We start from the raw sequence: 24,752 nt of genomic DNA on the forward strand, positions 1-24,752 counted from the left end.
ATTTGATTTTTCTTACAATAACATACATGAAAGAAAATTCCTCTACAAACCCACCTTCCAACTTCAGGTATTTCTCAACTCAGGAAGTTAATGAGTAAATGAAGAGAGAAGTAATTCTGACTGATTTGCTGGATGGGCAATGATATGTTGATGTTTAAAATTCTAGACACACATAATTTTATTATTATTATTATTACACTTTAACCTTTAGGGTACATGTGCACAATGTGCAGGTTAATTACATATGTATACATGTGCCATGCTGGTGTGCTGCACCCATTAACTCGTCATTTAGCATTAGGTATATCTCCTAAAGCTATCCCTCCCCCCTCCCCCCACCCCACAACAGTCCCCAGAGTGTGATGTTCCCCTTCCTGTGTCCATGTGTTTTCACTGTTCAATTCCCCCACCTGTGAGTGAGAATATGCAGTGTACATGCACACGTATGTTTATTGCGGCACTATTCACAATAGCAAAGACTTGGAACCAACCCAAATGTCCAACAATGATAGACTGGATTAAGAAAATGTGGCACATATACACCATGGAATACTATGCAGCCATAAAAAATGATGAATTCATGTCCTTTGTAGGGACATGGATGAAATTGGAAATCATCATTCTCAGTAAACTATCGCAAGAACAAAAAACCAGACACACATAATATTTTTTAAATCAAATGGAATGGAATGGTTAAGTTAACCAGATATTGTTATGAATGGGCCGTAGGTACTAATTCTTTTTATTTAAAGCTTGGTTTTTGGAAACACACATGATCTAAACTAACGCCTAGAGTCAAGGTGTATTTATCCAAAAGATAATCATTAAAAATAAATTCTGGTAAAGAACGAGATCTAGATAATCCAAATGCAAGCTTTCTCTGTCCCTCTGGTGTGTCCTAGTTAGCCTGGAGACCATCTGTGAATTGTGAGCCCCTATGACCTTTGTACCTTAGCAGACAATGAGCATTTGGTACTGAATGCCCACAACATTTTTAGCACTGGAATTGATTCCTGTAAAAATAATTTAATTTGTTGTGAGTGCAATTTGATTTAAATAATTTTCATTTGTTTCTACCAAGAGAGTGCTGAATGATGCAGATCAATATGTAAAGCATTTGTCATGCATTCACTCTTAATTCCTTCATAACATTGCACACAACACCTTGTCTAAGCATAAAAACATATAATGGGCATTTATCTTCAAATGCAATCCAAATGCTGTCAATTTTGAACTGTAAAATGGAATATTATAGCCTCCTGAGGGGAAAACTTTGTGGGTGTTTTAACTGAATACCTGACACCTCAAGAACCTGCATCAGTGAAGGCTGCTGATTAAGAAATCGGGAAGAATTCAGAGGTGAAATGAAGATCTAGTTCCTCAAGTCAGCCTCTGGATAGGCTTTGTTGAAGGAATAAGTACTCAGGCACAGGGTTTTCAATGTGTGTCTTTGTCCTTAGGCAGCTGAGTTGCCCAAGCAATTATGAAAAGAATGACCATGGCAAGTAAATTTACTACACAGCACAGTGTAAATCAAGGAATTGTGAACCTCAATAGAATGTGTGTGAGATGACTTAGCAGAGTGTTTAGAGATATTTGGAGTGAGACTTACCATATTGAAATAGATATGAGGTCATTTGTCTTTTTTATTTCAAAAAGAATAAAAGATATATGGAGGTGGTCAGGTATTTTATGTATTTACTGTTTGTCTACTCTATTTTATTTTCTTTACTAGTTTTCAAATTGTTCTATGACATTATTGTAAAATCTAGCAGTGCCCCAGAAAAGCTACATGTCTAATGATTAGACAAGAGTCTTATTAGGAAGAAGGAACAAAAACAAGAGTATTTAGTTTGGAGGTTTTTAGGAGTTGAAAAGCTGTTAGGAATGGGGTTAGATTAGAATTCTTAGAGAAGAAGATTTTATAGGCATATGAGAAAGAAATCTCTGGTAGGTGTAGCTGTCCAACAACAGAGTCAGCAACTTTGCTATACAATGAGCTCTGTCACCAGAAGTGTTCCAGCCTGAAAGAACATCTTTCAGTGATACACAGAAAGACTGTGTTGCAGCATGCTTGTGGATCCTTACAAATCACAGATTCTAAAATAAATAATATTTTTTGTCATAACTTAATTATTTATGGAACCCAGAAGCACTTTGATTAATTTACAAAATACAGTTTAAGAAATACAATCCCACTGTGAGCTATTCATCTGAATTATAGGCTCCTAATGTTGAATGAAAGACTGCTAAGCTGAGAAGTCAGGACACCAGGGTTCTGACTCTGGCTTAGATAATGACTGTATTACCTGTATTTAACTTCTGATGGTTGGAAGATCTTGGCTATAAAATGTTGCACTGTTCATCATCAAGACATCCTTCAGGTTTAAATTTTACAATTTCCATCAATATGCAACTGTCAGCTTTCATATTCCTTATCGAACATTTGCCTTAGTTTCTTCTCTATTATATTCTTGGAACCAGCTACTCAGTAAACCATGTGTATTAATGCCAGAGTTAAATTTCAGTTGATATATGTTATATTTTAAAATGCATCCTTACTGTGATTTTTCAATCAAGCGAAAGACATATATTATTCATCTGCATGTGTCTTCAAAAAGACTAATGATGTGTCTTGAAATATAGATTGGCCACATAAACCAATACTAATATAATTTTTAAATTATGGCTATTTAATACTTGTGGAATTTGTCAGCTTACACATAGTTCCTACACATACAAACTTAATATCGAAGGAGAAATTTATATCCATACACAAACAAGTACATATAGAAACAAAACTAAGAAAATGGATGTTAATTACTGACTCCCTAATTTTGAACAAGATCTATTGCTTCAGGCTAAAAGAAGATTTTTCTAGTTAAAGATAAAATGTCGTGTCCACAGTTATTAAAGAACTAACACAATTATATGCATCTTCAACACTGCTTTATTAGGTGACATTCCTTTGAAGTTAAAACCGATTATCTGATTTTATTAATAGCACATCTTTTCATCAGAATTAGAAATACTCAACATTGATCAAATCTATTTATGGCATTGTATTTTAAACTTAATGTAGGACTTTCAAAAATATTTGCCATAGTTTCTAAGCTAAAATTGTTGTGTGAAAAACAGTGATCAAAGAATCTAAGTCTTTGATCTAAAACTTGAATCTAATTCAAGTTTTAAGAAACTTGAAAGTTTATAGATTATATTTAATTATCAAGGTCCCAGAAACTATACACTCCTCCACCCTAGAATTCAGATTATAAATTATCAGAGATTCTTCTTTTAGAAAAAAATATCTCTCAACCTTGAGTTCCTACACAGAATATCTTGGATTGTGCTTCTCCCTCTGCTCAATGTTCAGTGATTTAGTAAGAACATAGAAGACAATCTAGCTATAATATTATATATTTGTGAATATTTTTACTCAATAATAATCAATAAACTATTAATTCAAGTGAATGCAGAAAAGAAAATCAATTTCATTGTATTTTTATAGTAACATTATGAGAAGCAAACAGTAAGGTAAATGCATTGAGAATGTTTGATACTTATTTTAGTGCACGTGACTACGATGGGTTTTCTTGGCAAAATACTGGTATACACTAGACTTCAGCCAATTCCTGCTTTTGTGCTTGTTGAAGAGGTTACTTTTCTCATTGTGTGTACAAAACTGATTGCTGGCTGCCCTACTCAAAAGCATAACTGAAGCTAGGTGCAATGACACATGCCTGTAGTTCCAGCTACTCAGGAGACTGAGGCAGGATGATTGATTGAGCCTAAGACATCCAGAATGTAATGTACTATGATTGCACCTGTGAATACTCATTGCACTACAGCCTGGGCAACATAGCAAGACTCTGTCTCTGGGGAAAACACACACACACACACACACACACACACACACACACACACACACACACATGCACACACACATCTGGGAGTAGATCTCGGTGTTCCTCTCTGGGCTCGGAAGCTTTAGAAGAGTGTTTCCTAGAGGAAATGGTTATGAGCAAATTGGTTTGGGGACAAAACCCTGAAGTCAAACAACTTGAGCTAGAAAATCTCCCTCTACTACTAAATAGTGGTGTGACATGGGGACTATTTATGTGTTCACAATAAACAGGGCCTCTTAAATTCTCAAATTTTGAATCAGCAAAATAATAAAAAATAAAATAACTAAACAAAAATAAATAACTATAAAATAGTCAGTAAAATAACTATTGAAATAATGGTAGTTAAAACCTGTATGGCAGGGTTGTTGAAAGATGCAGATGGTGAAAAATTTGCAAAAACACTCAATACAGTGTCTTCTATAGAATAAGTATACAATAAATGCCACACAAATCTCTTGCTTATAGTAAGTAAGTTGAGAAGATGTTACTAAAAAATTAAGATATTCCTCAATTCACTTTTTTTGGAAACTAAACATTTGCATTTAGATTGTTAACTGATCATCTACTGATTATTTTTCCTAGAATCCTATAGCTTTGAGTTCATGTTTAACCTAACAAAATTCAGTTGACTTTTATCAATTATAGGAATCATCGATCTAAGTTCTAATAAACATTTCCAAGTCACTAATGATGCAAATTATTACCCTAAACCATAAATTCAGTTTCTTTAGACACATGGAGTTTGCCTCACTCTCAGATGATGCATTTTGGAAGCAAAATCCATTTTTATTTTAAAAGTGTATTTATAATTTCAACTTAATAAAAAATTTTACATAATATAGTGTATTTGTTATCATAAATGAACCAATTTTGATACATTAAAGAATAAATATGTAGAAGTATATTTACAGACATATACATACCAATTCACATGTTGGAAATTTAGTTTCAGGTGCCTGAATTACTCTTCTAATCCTTTATAATGATGACAGAAATTATTATGGAAATTATAATATACATAGCAATGCATAATCAATGCCATTGCATTAAGGCAGGCTTTACAGTGTCTACAGTGTCTTGTAAATAAGTCATACGTTTTAGTGTTCTAAGTGTATCACAGTAGTCTTTTCAAAAACCAAATTTATTCTTATCCTAAATAATTATCTGTAGTAATGCCAGTCCTGCTCCAGTGCCAGAAAGGAAACAATTGACATTTTTTCCTCTCTTTTTTTTTTTCTTTAGCCTGATTAATTGCTATACAACTTTAGGATAAAGATTTACTTTGGCCCTGGTTTACTGGAGTGGTTTATGATATGCATGGGGAATACTAAAATTTAATATATATCTATAAATAATTTTGATAAAAAAGGAAAAGTAACAGCCATGGAGACATTTGTTAACCAGAGTATGGGCAAAAAATGTCCTAAAGAATTAAGGAATAAGATATGCTTCTAGATGTGTAATAAAATCATTCTAGAAATCAAAACATTAACTTCACTTTATTTTATGTCCCATTCTGAGAAGATCATTTCTATAATTTATAATTTATTGGCTAAAACTATATTGCAGCTCTTGAGGTATACAACTGATAATATAATATCATCAGAAGATGAACTTAGAATATATTATTTCTAGTAACAACCACCAATTTAATATACTAGGCACTAAAACTAAGATGATAATGGGCATTTCTGAGCTATTATTTCCTTTCTTCAGTGTTTAATAAGACAAAGAAAAGCTATCAGATCTATAATTGGCCCTTCACTTTTTGCTTGACTGTCTCAAATAAATTGCCTTTAGGTCTAAGGAGTTTAAAAGTTCCCCAAGGCTTTGAACTTGGCATTAACTCCTTAGAACCTTGAGGTAATATTGCTATATATAGAAGTATTCTCTAAGTTTCAGAATATTATATACATGACTAAAAAAGGGTAGGCTATAGTTCATTGTAAAGATAGATAGATAGATAGATAGATAGATAGATAGATAGATAGATAATAGATACAGTGGTAGAGAAAACATAAAATTTACTATTTTGACCATTTCTAAGTGAAAAATTCAGTGGCACTCAATGCATTCACATTGTTGTGCCGCCATCACCACTATCCATTTCTAGAATTCTTTATTATCTGAAGCTGGAACTCTGCACTCATCAACCAATACTTTCCCATATCCTTCTTCACCTATCCCCTCATAACCACCACTCTTCTCTCTCTATGAATTTGACCTTTCTAGGTATTTCATATAAGTGGGATCATACAGTATTTGTCCTTTTGTGTCTTGCTTATGTCACTTAGCATAATCTTTCCAGGCTCATCCATGTTGTAGCATCAGAATTTCATTTTAAGGCTAAATAATATCCCATTGTATGTATATCACGTTTTGTCTATTATTATTAGAAATTTGGATTGTTTCCACTTTTGGTAGTGTTTGCTTATCTTAACCCATGTCAATTTTGCTTGCCTATCACAGCGCCTAGCACATTGTAGGCCCTCACTATTTTTTGAGTAAGTAAATAAATGTGATAAAAATGCAGACATCTTTAGCCTTTTGCAGTTTTGTCCCTAACATTTATTAGTTCATAGAAAAACAAATGCCTCTCAGAAGAAAGCATTTTTAGAAAAACAAAACAAAACAAAACAAATACATCTACCACAAGTTCATTGTGTAATGCTACTTCTGTGCTATTTACATCCTCTTGGCTCCACCTCTGCCTTCGCTCACTCTGGTGGCTTCCAGTTTTGCACAGGTTTCACCAGATTCACACAGGTGCAAACTGACTGCCACTTACCACAGGCCGAGCAACCTACTTTTCCAGGGCTTCTCTGACATGGTAGTGCAAGACACCTGCAGAAACCCACTCAGCACTCACTCGTGCACAACTTGAAGTTGTGAGGGAATTAATGTTAATGATCCTGGGCTCGTTATTGATCAATGGGTAATAGAAGCAAGTGGATAAGTGTTTTGCTTTCTCATCTGCTGGGTGGAAATATAGTAGCTTCCTGTTTATAGTTACTAAGACTCTCATTTTTTGGTAGCTTGGGATGCATTGTAGATGGGGAATGAAACACATTGTATTGTGCTCTAGCATAACATCTTTGGAAGAATTCCAGAAATTATTGTTGCATCAAAGATTCAGAAGATGCAGGAGACGTTGTCCGCATTATATTCCTGTTCAACCAATTTGTATTTTCCCTGAAAAAAAGTAGAACAAAACTGGATGAGTCATGGAAGATGACAGCAAGCTATTATAAACTTAACCATATGTTGGCCCTAATTGCGGCTATTATGAATGAGTTGTGTCTAAACTAAAAGAAATCAGCACAGCCTTTGGCACTTGATACGCAGATACTAATCTAGCAAATACGCTTTTTTCCTCAATTCTCATTAGTAAGAAGTATCAAAAGCTGTTTGCTTTTAATAGAGAATATACAGCAGTACACATTTACTCCCTCACCCCAGGGCCAAATTAACACTTCTGCCATTTGTCAAAATACAGTTGGCAGAGATCCTGATTGTCTTGACATTCCTCAGAACACGACCCTGGTCCACCATATGAATGACATTATACTAGTTGGATTTGGTGACTAGAAAGTGACAAGTATTAGAGATACCCTGATAAGAAAGGTGGCACCCTTAACAGTCTCTGTGGAAATCTTAGCTAGATCACCCAGTTAATTGGATATAATTTCAACTTCCACATTGCTATAGGTGACAGTATTGCTAAACTTCCTGCTGTGATACAACAAAAGTCCCCATTCCTCAAGTTTCCAATAACATCCTCCTCACTTATCTTTACTGGCAGTCACTTTTAGGGCCTTCAGTCGGCTTCAAGCAGCCTCTCAAAATACCTTTGGCTTTTACTAACACACTCATCAGTGTCCTTCCAGCCGCTGGCCCCTGTGCACTTTCAATATGCCATTCCCATGTTTTAGATTTTTGGGTATGGCAACATACCTATTCCAGCCACCATAATCTGTATTAGTTATCTATTGCTGCATAAAATATTACCTCAAAATTTAGCAGCTTATAACCAATAAATATTCATTATCTCATAGTTGCTTTGCATCAGAAATTCAGGAACAGCTTAGCCAGGTTGTTCTGACTCGGTCTATCATGAGTTTATGGTCAAAATATTGGCCAGACCTGCAGTCCTCTTAAGACTTAACTGGTGCCAAAAGATCTGCTTCCAAGAAGATCATGGGTCACTCACATGGTTGCCGGCAGGAGGTCTCAGTTCCTTTTCAAAACACTGCTTGAGTATTTCCATGACATCATAGATGGCTTCCCCCAGAGTGAATGAACCAAGAGAGGGCAAGTCAGAAGCCACATAACTTTCATAATCTAAACTTGTAAGTCATACACAAATATTTTTGCAATATCTCAGTGGCTACACAGGTCATCTCCATGCAATATCAGGGAGCACTATAAAAAGGCATGAACAGCAGAAAGCAGGGACCATTGAAATCATCTTGGAGACTGGCTACATACCACAGCCTCTCTGCATCCTGACAGCATCATACATGGCACTTGGAAATATTGCCACAGTCTATTGATTGGTTGAAGCAAGCTGCTCAGTCGCTGAGATCATCGTGGCCCAGAAGATTTGATGTCATAAGATATATTTCAGATAAATAAAATGGCTATGAGGAATCTCTGGCTACCCCTAATAGAAAAGTGGCAGCACACACACTTAGGCTTTGGGAGTAAGGCCATACTTTTTGCAAAAGAGAATTACTCACATCTAGGAGAAGAAAAGAAAAGCATGATACACACATACATACACACACACGCACACACACACATGCCACAAAATAGATCCTGACAAACTATTGGGTCCTAGTAGATATTGTATGTTGGACACTAACTTTTTGGCTGGAGTTGTCTATTCTAAGCTAGATATAATGAAGCCCACCAAATAAAATATTTGGTAAGACATAGCTAAAATCCAATGTACAACAGAAACGGAACATCGGGGATCACGCCCACACAGAACAACAACAAAAAAAAGTAAATTACATAAACACATTGCCCAGACTCCCATGGCACCTACTTCTTTTACATAGAGGACCTTCCCTTGACTCATGGCTCATAAGGGATTTCTTAATACCAGCTAAAAAAATAAAAACTTCAGGCTTAATAGGCTTAGCATAATATTTTGACACTACTTGCAAATGGACAGCTGCAACACAGCAGCCCCACTTGTTATGGCTCTAAAGGATAATGGTGGAGGGGAATCCTCCCACGGGACAGAGCTGTGAGCTTATATTTAGTTTTTCACTGATTACCAAGGGACAAGTAGCCTAAAATGCAGACTTACATGGACTTCTAAGCAATGGCAAATGGCTTATCTAGTTGATTAGAAATATAGAAGTCTAGATAAATTGCATATGAGTGTTCAATGAAAGTGGATACAAAGGGCATATCTTTGTGGACTGTGTTAATGCCCATCAGGCAGCATCTGCATTAGAGGCAGAATTGAGTATCTAGGTAGGGGAGAAATTTTGACCTGTGGATATCTGCTAACCTCTTGCTTCAGATTAGCCATTGTATCAGGGATGGGTGCTATGTATGGACACAGTAGTTAGTATAGGCTTCTTCTCACTGAGGCTGATCAAACTATTACAATTGCTAAGGACCAACCTGTAAGAAGCAGTCAGCCAATATCACACACTTCCTAACACAAATAGAACAATTCATTCTTGGCAAAATTGACACTTACCCTGCATATGCATTTGTCTTCTATGGCTACAGTGCCTTCATCAGCACCATAATCAGAGGACTTGCAGATGCCTGGTTTCTTGGTCTTGTATTCTATGTGTGAATAATATTGCTTTATTCAAAAGAATATATCTTATAGTAAAGGGCCATGACAAGCAGCAATGACAATGAAATCCACTGGACTTTCTACATACCTCGTTACCCAAAAGCAGCTCTTCTAATTTGAGTAGTAGTATTGCCTATTAAAGGCTTAAGTTGAAAAATAACAGATTGCATGATTGGAGAAATGTTTTCCAGGATGAGCCAAGCCAGTAAGCAAAATATGGTGCTGTGCCATAACAGCCAAGACATATGGGTTAAAATTCTCAGGAAAAGTAGGATTGGCCCTCTCTCCATCGTTCCCCTGAGTCACTTCAGGAATTTGTGCTGTCCATACCTACAATCTTAAACTCTGCTGAATTGGAGGATGTAGTTCTAGAGGGAAAAACCTATACTTGAAGACATTGAACTAGCCATAATATTGAGGGAGAGAGTCTGTGATTCATTGGATTTAATGATAGAATGGTAGAATAAGAAAATCTTAGTGGTGCAAGGGATAAATTATATCAGGAACTGCCTATGTGCTACTTCAAGCAATTTTATGCAGTGAGGAACAGGAGTCAAAGAAGAAATATTTAATCATTCTATTCTCTGGACTGACAGTTCTGAGATGCATTTCATAAATCTCCTCAGAAGGTCTCACAAAGTCATAACCAGGCACCTACAGCAGTGGACAATTTTATTACATATGCTTGCACTGGCTTTCCCTTGATTTCTCCTTCTCTTACTCTTTTGTGCCTTAGCCCTGCTCCATGGAATTACTTCTAAAATAAACTATTGCATATAAACCTTTGTCTCAAGTTCTACTTTTGGGGTAATCCAGGACAAGATAGCATGATTTTAAATTTATTAAGTTGTCACTTACTATTTTTTATCAAAGTTCCCTGAGATAGAGTGAAAATTGTGATAGGACCCCTTTACCTCTAATACCTTGTTTATTTGACTCCCTTAGCATCAAGTCGGACTGCTAAATATGTATTTTCCAAAGGTAGCTCACTTTTGGACAATTGTAATGGAAGATTGATAGCTTGATATGGGTAAAAAGTTTTGTGCATTTCACATTTTTGAGTGAAATGTTATGCAGTTCTTAGTGCTATTCTTTGACACCAATTTTAAGACAACCTATTTTAAACACAAACATATGCATTTACTAGATTTGCTAGTTGCTACCTTCAATCCTTTCTCTAAAGCAGCCTGTGAAGACTTGTCATGTCTTCAAATCCATTGAGATTATATGTTTGTTATGATCAACAATTTCTATTCTTATTTCATAAATACTCCTCTGCCAATCACATTAATACTGAAATCCTATATAACTCTCAAGTTTTCTTTCTGTTTTTTGGTTGTTGTAATTATTTGGGAAGTGGGGTAAGGAGGAAGTTTATGTTGTTTTGTAGATTGGCAGTGCAACTGTTCAAATAGATCTTTTTAAAATTTTAATAGATATTGAGGCTATTAGTACCACATTTTGTTATTTTGAAATCAAGATTCTAACAATTTCAAATTTTTCTGAGTTTATGAGCTTGAAAGGAAAACATTGACTTAGCAATCTGTTAACTTGAAGAAGAATTTTCTCTAAGAAATTGTTTTTGCATCCCCTTATTTGCATGAGACTTTACTCAACAATTGGGAATTTTCATTATGGCACCATAAACTCTGTAACTGAATTTCTCAAATACAGTTTATATACTTTTTTTGGGGTGTTTAACTGCATCCAAAGAAACCACAGAAATATTTGAGTGGTTGATGGCTTTATATTTTCTTCAGATTTACAGAGATTGAACTACTGGACAGAGCAACAAAATTGATCTTGTTTATTTTTTATATCTACTGCTTGATGTAAAGATCAAATGAGATCATATATGTGAAAACACACTGTACTATACAAATATGAAATAAAACATAGCAGTAAAATACAATATAGCAATGTAATCTAGGGATGTGGTATTTAATACACCTCTTATTGACATGTTTTGAGGCTGTTTGAAAGGTACCTTTAAATCATAGGTATGTATATTCCTGGTAAAATTGTCTAACTGTATAGAAAAAATAGTCAGAAGTTTGCCTTATAACAAACTTGAAATAAACTTCTGATGCATTTAACGTATTTAAATAAAATAAATCTATAAGAAGATTAAACTTTTAATATATGTGTACTTATTAATCTCTGTATTTAAAAATATATTTCAGCCTTAAAACTCAATGAAAGAAATATACTATAGTGTTAGTGAAAGTCTGCATATCAAAAACAGAAAATATACACAAAATAACACAAAACACTGATGGGAAATACATTTTAATGGTCAGAGAAAATGTTAGTATCTCAAATAAATATATTGAGAAAAAACATCCATGAGAATGCTGGAAAATATAGAAACCAATTAAATAAATAATTTACAGGAGAGGAAATTATTATGTTAAAAGTCATATGAAATGAAGATTTAACTAAAATAACAGTGGATTTGGGCATATTCATCAAATTAACAAAAGAAAATATTATAATAACCAATGCTGATCAAAGTGTAGTAATAGAATGTAGATTTCTACATGTTTCTTTGAAAAATCAGTTGGGCAACATGTATTTTAAAACTTTAAAATTGTCAAATGCTTTGACTCAGGCTTTCACTTTAATGGAGTGTAACCTAAGGAAGTTGTCACTGATACATGAAGACTTTAAAATACTGTCACATGAAAATGTGAATCTTTTTGTGTAAAAGAAAGGCACTTCACAACTTTATCACAAACATTCCTTATACTATTGGTACTTAGCTTATGGGTCAGGTAGTGTTATGAGAGGATAGGAGCTAATGACAGGGTTCGTATCGTATTTTTAAAATGAGGAAACCAGAACGCAAAGAGGTTGAGTAATTTTAAAGGAATATTTAGTATAATAGAAACTAAAAATAGATTATTGTGTTTAGCATTGTAAAATCAGCTATACTAGTCACTGATCCCTCATTCATTTTCTCATCAGATTTAAACAGCCTGTTCTAATTTTGTACATGTAATTTGACATTCTTATATAATTTCTCATTAAAGTTTAATTACTTATTGAAGATGAAAGCTCAGCTTGACATCTACAGTGATCTCTCCTTATCCACCAAACTGATTTGTCATTTGAGAGTTATGTTTTAAATTAAAATTAAATTAAAACTCAAGTCAAAGAAGCTACAAACTCTCCTTTTATTTTTCCTTTGAAAGAAATTTAAATCTAGTTTAGATGAAAAACATTCAAAATTTATTTTTGTATATTCACAAATCTATACAAAAGGATCTACCAGGCAGAGCATATATTTATAATTAAATCAATTCATTTAGTACAATTTTGAATGGGACAGTATGCTAGGCATTCAGATACCAGTCTATGGGACTATTTTAAGACGGGCATTTAAGATCACATGTTTGCTTCTACCTATGGCAATAAAATCCTTTGAAATGACCAAACGAATACAAAGTAAGCAAAAAGATGTTTCAATGCTGAAAAACAGGGAAGGATATTGTGAATTCTTCATAAGCTTTGTTGTCTTTCTGGAAACCACAATACACAAAAGAATGAAGGTAAAGGAATTAAGATTTTTTTTTAGTCAAAGGATGAACTCTCCAAGAAAATAAGCACACAGGATTTCTCCAATAGGAGCTCAGACTTGGAGGAACAGCAATCTGCAAATATTAGAGGTTGAGGGAAATGTGCTCAGGAATTGCTAGTGGAAGGCCAAACTGGTACATTTTTGTGGGCACTTTTGCAATACTACATGTATCAAAAGCTTGAAAGTGTGCAAAAGCCTTTCACCAAATTATCTGACTGATGTACAGCCATGGAGGTTCATTATAGCATTCTTTATAATATTGGAAATAATCAGGAAAGACCTAAACATCCACCGATAGAACATCAGTTAGAAAAATCATGGTAAATTGATAGAACAAAGCACTAAGCAAACATAGTATAGATTTAAATGTGAAAATATGAAGAACAAAGGAGATTAAATAACAGTCTAGAAGGTTCAATCTGTGTGTGTGTGTGTGTGTGTGTGTGTGTGTGGTGTATCTGTTGAAATGGAATTATTTTTATAGCACATTATGAAGTAAAAAAGCAAATTATAAAACAATTAATTGGTAGCACAATCCAAAATTTAGTTTTAAATAAATTCATATTTTAATTGCCTAGTAGAAGGACAGCAAAATATGATGACTAGGATTAGTTATCTTTAGTTTATGGAATTTATAAGAAATTTTGCTTTCCTATTATTTAACAGTAATTTCTAATCTTTTTACAGGGATTTGGTTGGGTAAAAGCAAATAGAAATTTTGTTTTAATTTTGTTAACTGAAAATTTTAAAATAAGATATTCTGTAGCATTCAAGAGACAGAATTTAGTATATTACTAAGCTGTTTATGTACTCCTTGATCTTAGCAAAGTAGGACATGCTGTTCCATAACCAAATCCAGAAGGGGGAAAACACACTATCTCATTTGAAGGATGCAAACATATTTAGTCAAACAAGAAACTGGCTGATTTGAGAGTTTTATAGCAAACAAGAACAAAAAGTAGTTTACATAATTTCTCATGCTCCTTTTATGGTGTTTATCTTTTATAAGGCTCTTTGGAACAGTTGCTGGCCACCTGTCAATAATGTGGCCTTTTATAGACTCAACCTTTTATTGTTCTCATGCCCTTGACATATGAAAGGTAGTCTTAGAGAAGTCAGTGTTGAATATGGTGGGGAAACAGTAATTTTAAATTTAGACGGCTGTCTTTTGTAGACTGAAATAAAGAGACAGTTTTGAACGACATCAAGAGAATAGGCACATTATAAAATCCTCTTTGGCAGGAATAAAAATAAATTCATTATTTTATCAACATTTTGTTAAAGTTAGTGCAGAATTATACTTAAAGCACTAGCCTAAGGAAAACTAAGCCAAGTAGCATTCATTTAAAGTTTTTATCGCAATTTTGCATAATTTTACATTGATTCCAAGTGAAAATATTTGTATTGTGAGTCTATCAATTACACACAAGTTTTTGGGCATATAAAACAGTTGCTTTAATTTCCTTTTAGTGAAATAAGACATCCAGTGTTTCTTTCTGGATTTACATAAAATCTGTCAAGCTAAGTGTTTTCTACACATATTTATTGACCCACATTGTAGAAGTGCTTTGTATGATACTGAGTAAACACCATCCTACAAATCTGTATGCAGGAATACATTTTCATTCACAGGGGGATATTATCCATAGCCTTAAATAGAAAGCTGCCTGTCCTTTATTTTGCTCAATTAGATTCCAAATTCCTTCTAAATAATCATGAACAGAACAATAAAAGAAGCAATTTTTGAACCAATGATAATTCTTACTGTTCTTTTCAAAAACCAAACATCACTCCCCCAGATTTTCTACTACCACTACCTCCCACTCTTAGTAATGTAGGATGCAGAGCTGAATTTTAACATTTATGCAGAGACATTTGCTGCATGCACACTGTCACATTGTAATTGGTAGAGGATTTCATATTTTCCTTGATAGAGTTTGCATATTGTGTTTTCAAATTGTACTTTAAAACATTTGCACCCCTTGAAACACGGTAGTTAATTGGGTTAACAATTCTCAGTCGTCAAGAGGAGTGTTAGATGTGGTCCCTTTTCTATTCAGTGTGGTCCTTTTTCTATTCAATTTGGTCTCTTTTCAATGTGTACTTGTGTCAAGACTGCTTGGAGGAAAGAAGTAGACAGCCCTTTATCGTGTGTACTGTGGGGAAGATCTGATCTTTCAAGAGGTTGGTTAATTGGACACACATGCGATACCCAAGGTGCAATGAAAAGATAAGGGCAGTTAAAGCCTACAAGGTGGATGACGGGTTTATTTTATTTTATTTTATTTTAGGTTCAATCATGATTATACTTCCACCTCTGCTTTCACTGGTGCCTTCATGCATTTTATTGTTTTCCTTTAGCCTCAGTAGATCTTTTTATATATCTCCATGAAGTTTTCTCAGGATATGTTATCTGCTGGTTCTCAATGTAAATATACTTGGAATAAGATAAATCCCACAGTGTTATCTGTGAGTAGCTGGTTAATAAAAATCTGTGAGAATATTATTGGAATGGGAATTGGAATATATTTACATTTATAACATATGCTTTTCTTTGTTATATAAGCAAACTTTAGAAACTCTTGTGCCTTATCTATATATAATAGTATTCTTGAATTCAATCTCTTTATTCCCACTGGCATTGACATCAAAAATATAATGCCTGGGATATTAAGATCTATAAACTAACTTCTCTCCTTTCTAAACGAAATTGTTGAAGCAATTTATCCAAAAGCAAGCCATGGAAATTAAGACATGTTCAAACCACGGAATGTAACAGGTTATTCTGTTAAATTAGCAGAAGTGCAAAGCTTTTACAAATATAATTAGCTAATTAAGCATATGCAAAAGTATGCACACACACGTATGTGATGTTCCTGGTATTCAGTGAGGAACATCAAAGTATGAACTATCTTACTTATATAATGAATTCTGAATTTGAAATAACACTTGTCAATATTTCTATATGTCAAATGGTAATTTTAAATTAAGAGATCAAAAAACTATTTTCATTGACTAACCAGCCTCTGTAGTGGGATCAACATTGTGAAAAATCAATAAAGAACTAGGTGATTAGAAATGTTCTTGGTTGAGAAAATTTAGTTTCTCAAAACTAAAGAATCAAGATATACTCCTCAACCCCTTTAGGGAGTGCATTTTTATTTTTTATAAAGTGGGAAAAGAACATTTGATTCATGATGTTATAAATAAGATGCCAGTATTGTTAAACTTTTATATGGGCTGTTTTCTTTTATTTCTTAAGGCATTTATACATCTTGAGTAGAAATAAAATATTATATTTTTATATGTAGCTGAAAATCATTGCAGAAATATGTGCTTTTAACTAGCTTTGAAGGCAAGAGAATATTCTAGTAAGAAATACTATAGTTGACACCTGTGATCATCTGAAATCTGCCTCCAAGACAATGCTAATTTCAGAAAAACATCGTGCCTATTTAGTTATCCAAAATATTACTACAACAGATAACGTGGAAAAATTAGAGGTTCTCAAGATTACACTGTGGTTCTGATTGTAATTAAATACAGATCTGTATTTTTAAGTTATGTCACTAGTATCTGCTTGTGTTTTCAATGACTAGATAAAAATCAAAAATCTCTAGATAATCAATGATATATTGGAATGGCTTAAAGGAAAAGCACATTTTGTCTTTATCCACAATTAATTGTGCAAATGGCATCTGTTGAATTATAAATTGATTGGAAGTATTTTCTTGATTTGGTTTCTGATTTTATTCATTCATTCAATAAATATTATTGAACTTGTTCTACCTGTACTGTCTACAACTGTTGCAGACGGCAGACAAGGGCCTGTCCTCAAGGGGCTATAGAGTCAGTCTAATGTGATAAACAGATATTAAATATTTGATAAAAATTACTGATTCTACTAACCGAAAATGTGACTAACATTTAAACATTATGTGAGAAACATACATGGTGCTCTGGAAGTGTGTAAAAAGGGAGCTCTCCATAATTTGATGTCAGTAAACAACGAATCATTTTCAAAGCAACCATCTTCTACTTTTATTTTAGAATGAACTTAGAAGTAAGCCAAGATTTTTTGCTAAAATTTGGTTTGTAAGAGTTTAATATCCTCACCAGTCCTTATTTTGTCTAAGGTAATTTTCAGACTTAAGAGTTGACTAGTGTAGCATAGTTCTGTTTCATAGCTGTTTTAGGGAAAAAAAGTTATTTTCAGTATGTATGTTTTCCTTAGCAATAACATATAGACTTGAAGTCAATTCACATTTTGTATAGTCAGATTTCTATACTAAAACATTAATTTACATTAATTAGTAAATCACATCTATTTTATTTTATTTATTATTTATTTTTTTTGTTGAGACGGAGTCTCACTCTGTTGTCCAGGCTGGAGTGCAGTGGTGCGATGTCGGCTCGCTGCAACCTCTGCCTCCTGGGTTCACACCATTCTCCTGCCTCAGCCTCCCAAGTAGCTGGGACTACGGGCACCCACCACCACGTGTGGCTAATTTTTTGTATTTTTAGTAGAGACAGGGTTTCACCGTGTTAGCCAGGATGGTCTCGATCTCCTGACCTTGTGATCCGCCCACCTCGGCCTCCCAAAGTGCTGGGATTACAGGCATGAGCCATGGCGCCTGGCCCAATAACAACTATTAATAATAGTGCTGCCTACCTAAAAATGTACAGTTATGTTTTCTAAGTGACATCCTTATAAGTTTGCTATAAAAAAATCATTTGTTTACACTCTGAGGATAAAAGACTAGTAGCCTCAATCTGATTAGTCAGTCTAATTTCATAATTAATTTAAAAAACTGGAAAAAAATAATACATCAGGAAGTTCAACTAAATTACATCTGGGATTTAGAGTCTGACTTAGTATAAGACACTTATATTTTCAAATTCAGACTTAATGGCATATAGTTTACTCCTAATTTGAGAGTCTGATATAAATATGTCTTTATATGTCGTGTTCAGATGGAAAATAAGGACCACTGTTTTGTTCAAGCACAGTGGGGATGGGGAATAAATGCCAAGTATGTGTGGAATTAATTAGAAAATTTTATACATATTACTAGGTTCTCATTTTGAGAAGTATCCTAGGTTCTGTGGTTCCCAAAATGAGTATTTAGAAAAATCTTTAAGAAAGTATCACCAGATTTGTGAATATATATTTTTTCTTTGGCAAGTTAAAAATAAGATTAAAATATTATTAGGTGGATTGCATTTTGACAGATGCAACAAACCCACTGGCTTTCTAAGCCCATAAAGTTTCAATATTCATACTTCAAGGAGACTGTTTCCCAGTCTCCTTGAGTATTTTATATGCCTTATAAGAATGTTACATCCCTAATAAGCATGAGTATTTTACATCCCTTATAATTTTTTACATGCAAACTTCATAAAGGAATGATATGGGTATACCAACTATCCACTATTTACTTTCATGCAATAATGATTAGTTAGCACAATATTTACAGCAAGTCTCTATTCTATTTACAACTCCATAATGCCATTTGTAAGGAAATTCTCAACAAACTTTAAACATCTTTCTCATTAAGCAAAATTAAATGTTTAGATTAAATATGATAAGCACATTCTTTATATTTCTTTATTTGTATACTAACAATTGTTACGTACAGAAGAAACTAACTGAGGCTAAAGCTCTAATGTCCAAGAGAAATCATACAACTAAAAGTTGAAACTGGAATCTAAAATCCAGAATGGTTTTGTTATTCATTAAATATTTGAACTCAGCAAATCACTTTTCCTTCTTGTTTCCTGTTTTTCTCATCCGTAGAGCGAATCCATTGACCTACTTTAGCGGGTTTCACATTTCCACAGTAGAAACCTCTTGCAAACATAATCTTATGCATAATCCCCATGTGAATAAAACTAATAATACAAATAGAGTTTTTCTTACAAAAGCATCAATCAGGGAGGACGACAGTAGTGTAAGGGTGTGAGGGGCACTAGAGCCCACCCCACATGTTGGCCCTCACCTTCCCACACAACAGATGGAAAATGGCTTTAAGGCACATCAAACAATTTCTCAAATCCATGGAATACTTTTTGAAAATCATGTAATTATATGATCTTTAAGTTTCTTTATGATTCCAAAATAATATAATTCTCAATTTTGTAAATTGGGATCTGTCTGTTAAAGTACTGAAAATCATATCATCTACCTTAGAAAAAAATAATATATGCAAATATAAAGTTTAAATCTATTCTAAGAAGGTTTTCACAGAAAAAAAAAACCCATATTTCATATTAAAGCCACTGATTTAAGTATCACATAAAACAGCTCTGTAATACCAAATATTTCATGTTTAAGAAATGAATAAATAAATAAGACCCCAAATAACCTCTCGATGATTAGAAAATTGCAAAAGTCTTTTAGTTACATTTAAATTCCCTTACCCAGCTCTATGCTTCACTTGGGAAATGGGGGGGAAATTTGGTAAATTTAAAGGCAGAATGTGTGTAAATGAAGATTTTTGCTTCTTAGCTTTGGTAACCAGAGAGTGGACACTTTAAGCTCTAGTGGCACACATAATATACAACTATTAGACCCTTGCAGTCATAGTCTATGAAAATAAAATATGTTGAAGAAGAGAGCAAGTTCCACAAAACAGTTAATTGTCCAGGAAGAGAAATGCCTGCAGGAGAAGTTCTTCACATGGGGCCATTTTCTTTGCCAGTTACTGAAATGGATTTGATGATTGTGAGGCCGGAGTAATAAGTTTTCACGGTGACTAATTTCTGATGTCCTTTATCAGCAAGGATTTCTAACTACCTAAAACAAAGGAAATGAACAAAACCAAACTTTTCGTAATCCCTAAAGGACCCAAAGTGAAATTGTCCCAGAAGTTACCTTATATAGACTCTGTGACACAGTTCCTCTTTTGCAAAAATACTTAGTGAGGATCATTACTTTCCAACAGTTGTGTCCAGAGACCTACTTTGTAACACCTCAGGGAAGTTAATGTACTAGGTCTTGAAAGGTCTTTCTGGAATGTGCAGTAACTTGTAGTTTTCTTCTAGTAGCACTGCTAACTTTTGTGTTATAATTTTTGTAGGTCCATGGGGCCGATGTATGGGAGATGAATGTGGTCCAGGAGGCATCCAAACGAGGGCTGTGTGGTGTGCTCATGTGGAGGGATGGACTACACTGCATACTAACTGTAAGCAGGCCGAGAGACCCAATAACCAGCAGAATTGTTTCAAAGTTTGCGATTGGCACAAAGAGTTATACGACTGGAGACTGGGACCTTGGAATCAGTGTCAGCCTGTGATTTCAAAAAGCCTAGAGAAACCTCTTGAGTGCATTAAGGGGGAAGAAGGTATTCAGGTGAGGGAGATAGCGTGCATCCAGAAAGACAAAGATATTCCTGCGGAGGATATCATCTGTGAGTACTTTGAGCCCAAGCCTCTCCTGGAGCAGGCTTGCCTCATTCCTTGCCAGCAAGATTGCATTGTGTCTGAGTTTTCTGCCTGGTCCGAATGCTCCAAGACCTGCGGCAGCGGGCTCCAGCACCGGACGCGTCATGTGGTGGCGCCCCCGCAGTTCGGAGGCTCTGGCTGTCCAAACCTGACGGAGTTCCAGGTGTGCCAGTCCAGTCCATGCGAGGCCGATGAGCTCGTGTACAGCCTGCATGTGGGGCCCTGGAGCACCTGCTCAATGCCCCACTCCCGACAAGTAAGACAAGCAAGGAGACGCGGGAAGAATAAAGAACGAGAAAAGGATCGCAGCAAAGGAGTAAAGGATCCAGAAGCCCGCGAACTTATTAAGAAAAAGAGAAACAGAAACAGACAGAACAGACAAGAGAACAAATATTGGGACATCCAGATTGGATATCAGACCAGAGAGGTTATGTGCATTAACAAGACGGGGAAAGCTGCTGATTTAAGGTAACATTTTAATTACTGTTAACTACACAGGCCTGTCTGTCAAGATCATGAGTACCTAAGACATCCCGTACTATCTAATAACTTCTGGATTACATAGGGGCACAACCTAGGATGAGCTACCACCAAATTTAAGGCTTCTGAGCTTGTGTGAGTTTCTCAGTGTTGTTTCTATTGTGCCCACATTTAGGCCCTATATTACTTGAGTTATTTTGATTTTCCTTTCAAAGTCTGGAGCATGAGCAATTCTTCATGAAAAGATACTGCTTCTTCTCTATGTGTAGACAGTGTCGTTTCCCTATAATAGAAAAAAAAACTGCTTAGGGGCTGAAATATTGGGATTTTAAATTCAGATACTTATTTTAGTGAGTTAATAGAAAAAGGCATAGTTGTAATCTCTCCAAGACAGCATTTTCAGAATTACCCTATAAACAAAATCTTCTCTAAACAACAACCCAGGGAGCTATACCTAAGAATAATTTTCTTGCACATTGTGTATAATGGAATAACTCCCTCCACTCCCTCCAGAGAAGGAAACAGCAACCAGCCAAAAATAAGGTAAGTAGAGGGTATTGAATCATGAGTAGCCTCATTCAGGAAACATGTAACTAATTAGCTTCATTTTCTAGACAGAAATTATTTAACAAATTATCTTTGGGTACATAATGACTATATTATGAAAAACTATCTCATGTATGATTTACTTATTGTGAAAATAATTTTCATGGAGGATTATCTGAAAGACATGATGTTCTCTGGGTATTTTAAATTTTGCTCTTGGATAAACCGGACCATCTGGGAGTGGCTTATCTGGATATTTGCATAATTGCTTTTTCAGAAATATTTATGCAGTTATGATTTGGATTGAACTGAAAAATTATAGTAACATCAGTAAGAATTGTACATCAGATTTACTGTAGAAATGGAATTGAAAGTGTCATCAACTCTATCACACAGTCTGTTCTCTTGATTAAAAAACATATAAGACAAATTTCCCTGAAGTTTCGACCTCTGTGCTTCTGGTGAACAGCTGGATTGTTTTTCTTATGGCCTCTGGAAATCTTGTAACAGACCACATTTGCATGTTAACTTCTTCTGTTAAGAACCTAAATAGGACTGTGTGGCATGCATGTTGTTTATTAACATATCTTTAGCTTTATTTATCTTTATTTTTTTCTCACCCAATTTTTTTTCAATCTATTCTTGTCTACTGATTTTGCTATGCATAGATTTTGAAATCTGGTTTAAAGTGTTTTTGGAAAAGAATATAGTTTAATTAGATAAACAAAAATTGATTGGTCTGTCTAAGACAATAACTTTCTCTCATCATAGAGTTCTGGTTACTGTTTTTTGGAATTTTTGCTACTCTCTCCCCTCTTTGTATTGATACAATTGCATTTTATTTCAGCTGTACAGTAATTTGCCCTTTTTACATTCTAGTTCTGGTCCTGTGGCCTTGAATGAAGGCTGTTTGTTCTGCCTTCATTCTCCAGATTTCCTACAACTCCTTAAATATATGTATGTGTGTGTGTGTGTGTGCGCGTGCGCGTGTGTGTGTGTGGGTACCTCTGATTCTGTATCATGTATATTTTCAACTCAGTTCCTATTTTGTTCTTTTCTGACTATCCTTATTCTGATTTTCTTATCTCTTTTCCTGAAGTATATTACAGTTATATTAGTTACTTGGCTGACATCAAATAATTGAATGAGTCTCAAAGGCAAGTTGAGTTGTTTCCTGCTATCACTGAGTTAGCATGCTGTAGACATTTAATTTAATGTTGACTACTCAATTAAAAGTGTAATTAGGTTAGTAGCTACCATTGCATAGAGCCTAATATTCTCATCCAGTTGTTTGAATTAAACAAACATATTGAAAACTGCAGAGTTTGTCAGGAACTTGTATCCCATTAGAAATACCATATATAACTTCCAATAAATTGATAGTTGCATATATTTTCTGACTTATTACAGTATAGGTTAAACTTTACGTTAAATATATTGGCTGTGAATATTTCTATTATATATGAATTATCATGTGTGATCAAGAAAGTCCTAGAGAAGAAGAGACAAAAATCAGGTATTCTGACCTATGTTTTGCTCAGATATTATACCATGATATCAGTGAAGCCAATAAAGTGAAGAGTGAATCAATGACATCACCAAAGCACAGGGCCACAAATCAAGAACTTAGTGATCAAATTTAAAATGTTTTAGCTTCTATTAAATCCAGAAACAATTTTAGCATGTAGGAGAATAAAAGTAATTTAATCTGGCTAAAAATTATATTATAGTAACCGCGTAAGTTTAACTAAATAAAACCGAGAATCTGGGGAAGCAGATCATAGACAAAAATAATTTTAGAATTACTGCTCAAATGTTTAAGTTAACAATGATAGATCTGCCCTGCTTTCCACTTTCCGATAGATCAAAATCAATAAGAATGAAAAACACAAATGAAACTCTATTCTGACAGAAGGAAACGGTTACAGTCCCAAACCACAATTGATACAGAAATTTGGCTAATGTGGTAAAATTAGACATAACTTAGGGAGGACACTTAGAAGGGCATTATGTGTTACAGCTTTCATGAATACTCAGAATCTCTAACAGTAGCCTGAGCCTTCTGAGGGGACAAGCCAATGACACTTCCTTAGTATGACATAGTCTGTGTCAATGAAAAGGGCTGCTGAAGCATACTTGAGTTCTGCTTAAAATCAGAATAGCAATAATAGGCAGGAAGCCCACTATGCCATTATTGCCAACAAAAGACTATCAGTTTGACAGACTGAGGGATTAAAGTTTTGACAACTAGTGGAAGAGAATTCTAAATCACTACACACACACTAGGACACAGGAAGCTTCCCTGTAAACCAGTGACTTCCAGCCAGGCTGGGTGAAATCTTAGCAGGACCAAGAGATGGTATGAAAGTGTACCAAGTGTTTCTCCAAGAAACAAAGATGTTAAAGGAAATATGGTTTTCTGAATCCAAAACAGAAAGAATTTAAAAACAGAATGAGTTTAAAAGTGATCTGTTAGAGCTCAAAAAAGAAATGGAGGAGAATTATAAAATAAGAACAGAAATGCAATTCAGAATTATAAATTAAGAACAGAAATGCAATTCACAATAGAAGCAATAAAAAATGGAAAAATATTTGGTGGTAAAAAGAGTCAATGACATAGAGAACAGTTTGAGAACATCAAATAAACTAATTTTTAAAAGAGATAATGGATATGCAAACAAAGGACATTACTATATGAAACGCTGATGTTCCTGAAGATAGAACCAGAAAAATCAAAACAGAAAACACTACAAAATACAAGGATAAAACTTTCCTGAAATTAAAAGAAGACCTTGATTCACACATCGAAATTGTACAAGACTAATATTCTGCAAGAAGAAGTTGAAATAATGACCTAATGGGAGAACTAATATAGATCAACTTTTATGGAGAGAGAGAGGTGAAGGTACATCAGAATGAAAGCTGGGACGGTGCTCAATTGTGAAACATTAGAAGCATTCTCTTTAAGTAAAAA

General features: G+C 34.4%; 1 protein-coding gene across 1 annotated transcript in view; it reads left to right on the forward strand.

Moving 5' to 3' along the window:
- The window catches only part of THSD7A (thrombospondin type 1 domain containing 7A), a 488,656-nt gene that overhangs the window by 187,177 nt on the left and 276,727 nt on the right, over positions 1-24,752 (forward strand). The window contains exon 2 of the mRNA XM_054495160.2: positions 20,389-21,220. Within this exon, the coding sequence (XP_054351135.1) occupies positions 20,389-21,220 (832 nt within the window). The remainder of the gene's footprint in view (positions 1-20,388; positions 21,221-24,752) is intronic.

Source organism: Pongo pygmaeus, chromosome 6 (genome assembly GCF_028885625.2).
Source record: "Pongo pygmaeus isolate AG05252 chromosome 6, NHGRI_mPonPyg2-v2.0_pri, whole genome shotgun sequence".
Classification (NCBI taxonomy): Eukaryota; Metazoa; Chordata; class Mammalia; order Primates; family Hominidae; genus Pongo; species Pongo pygmaeus.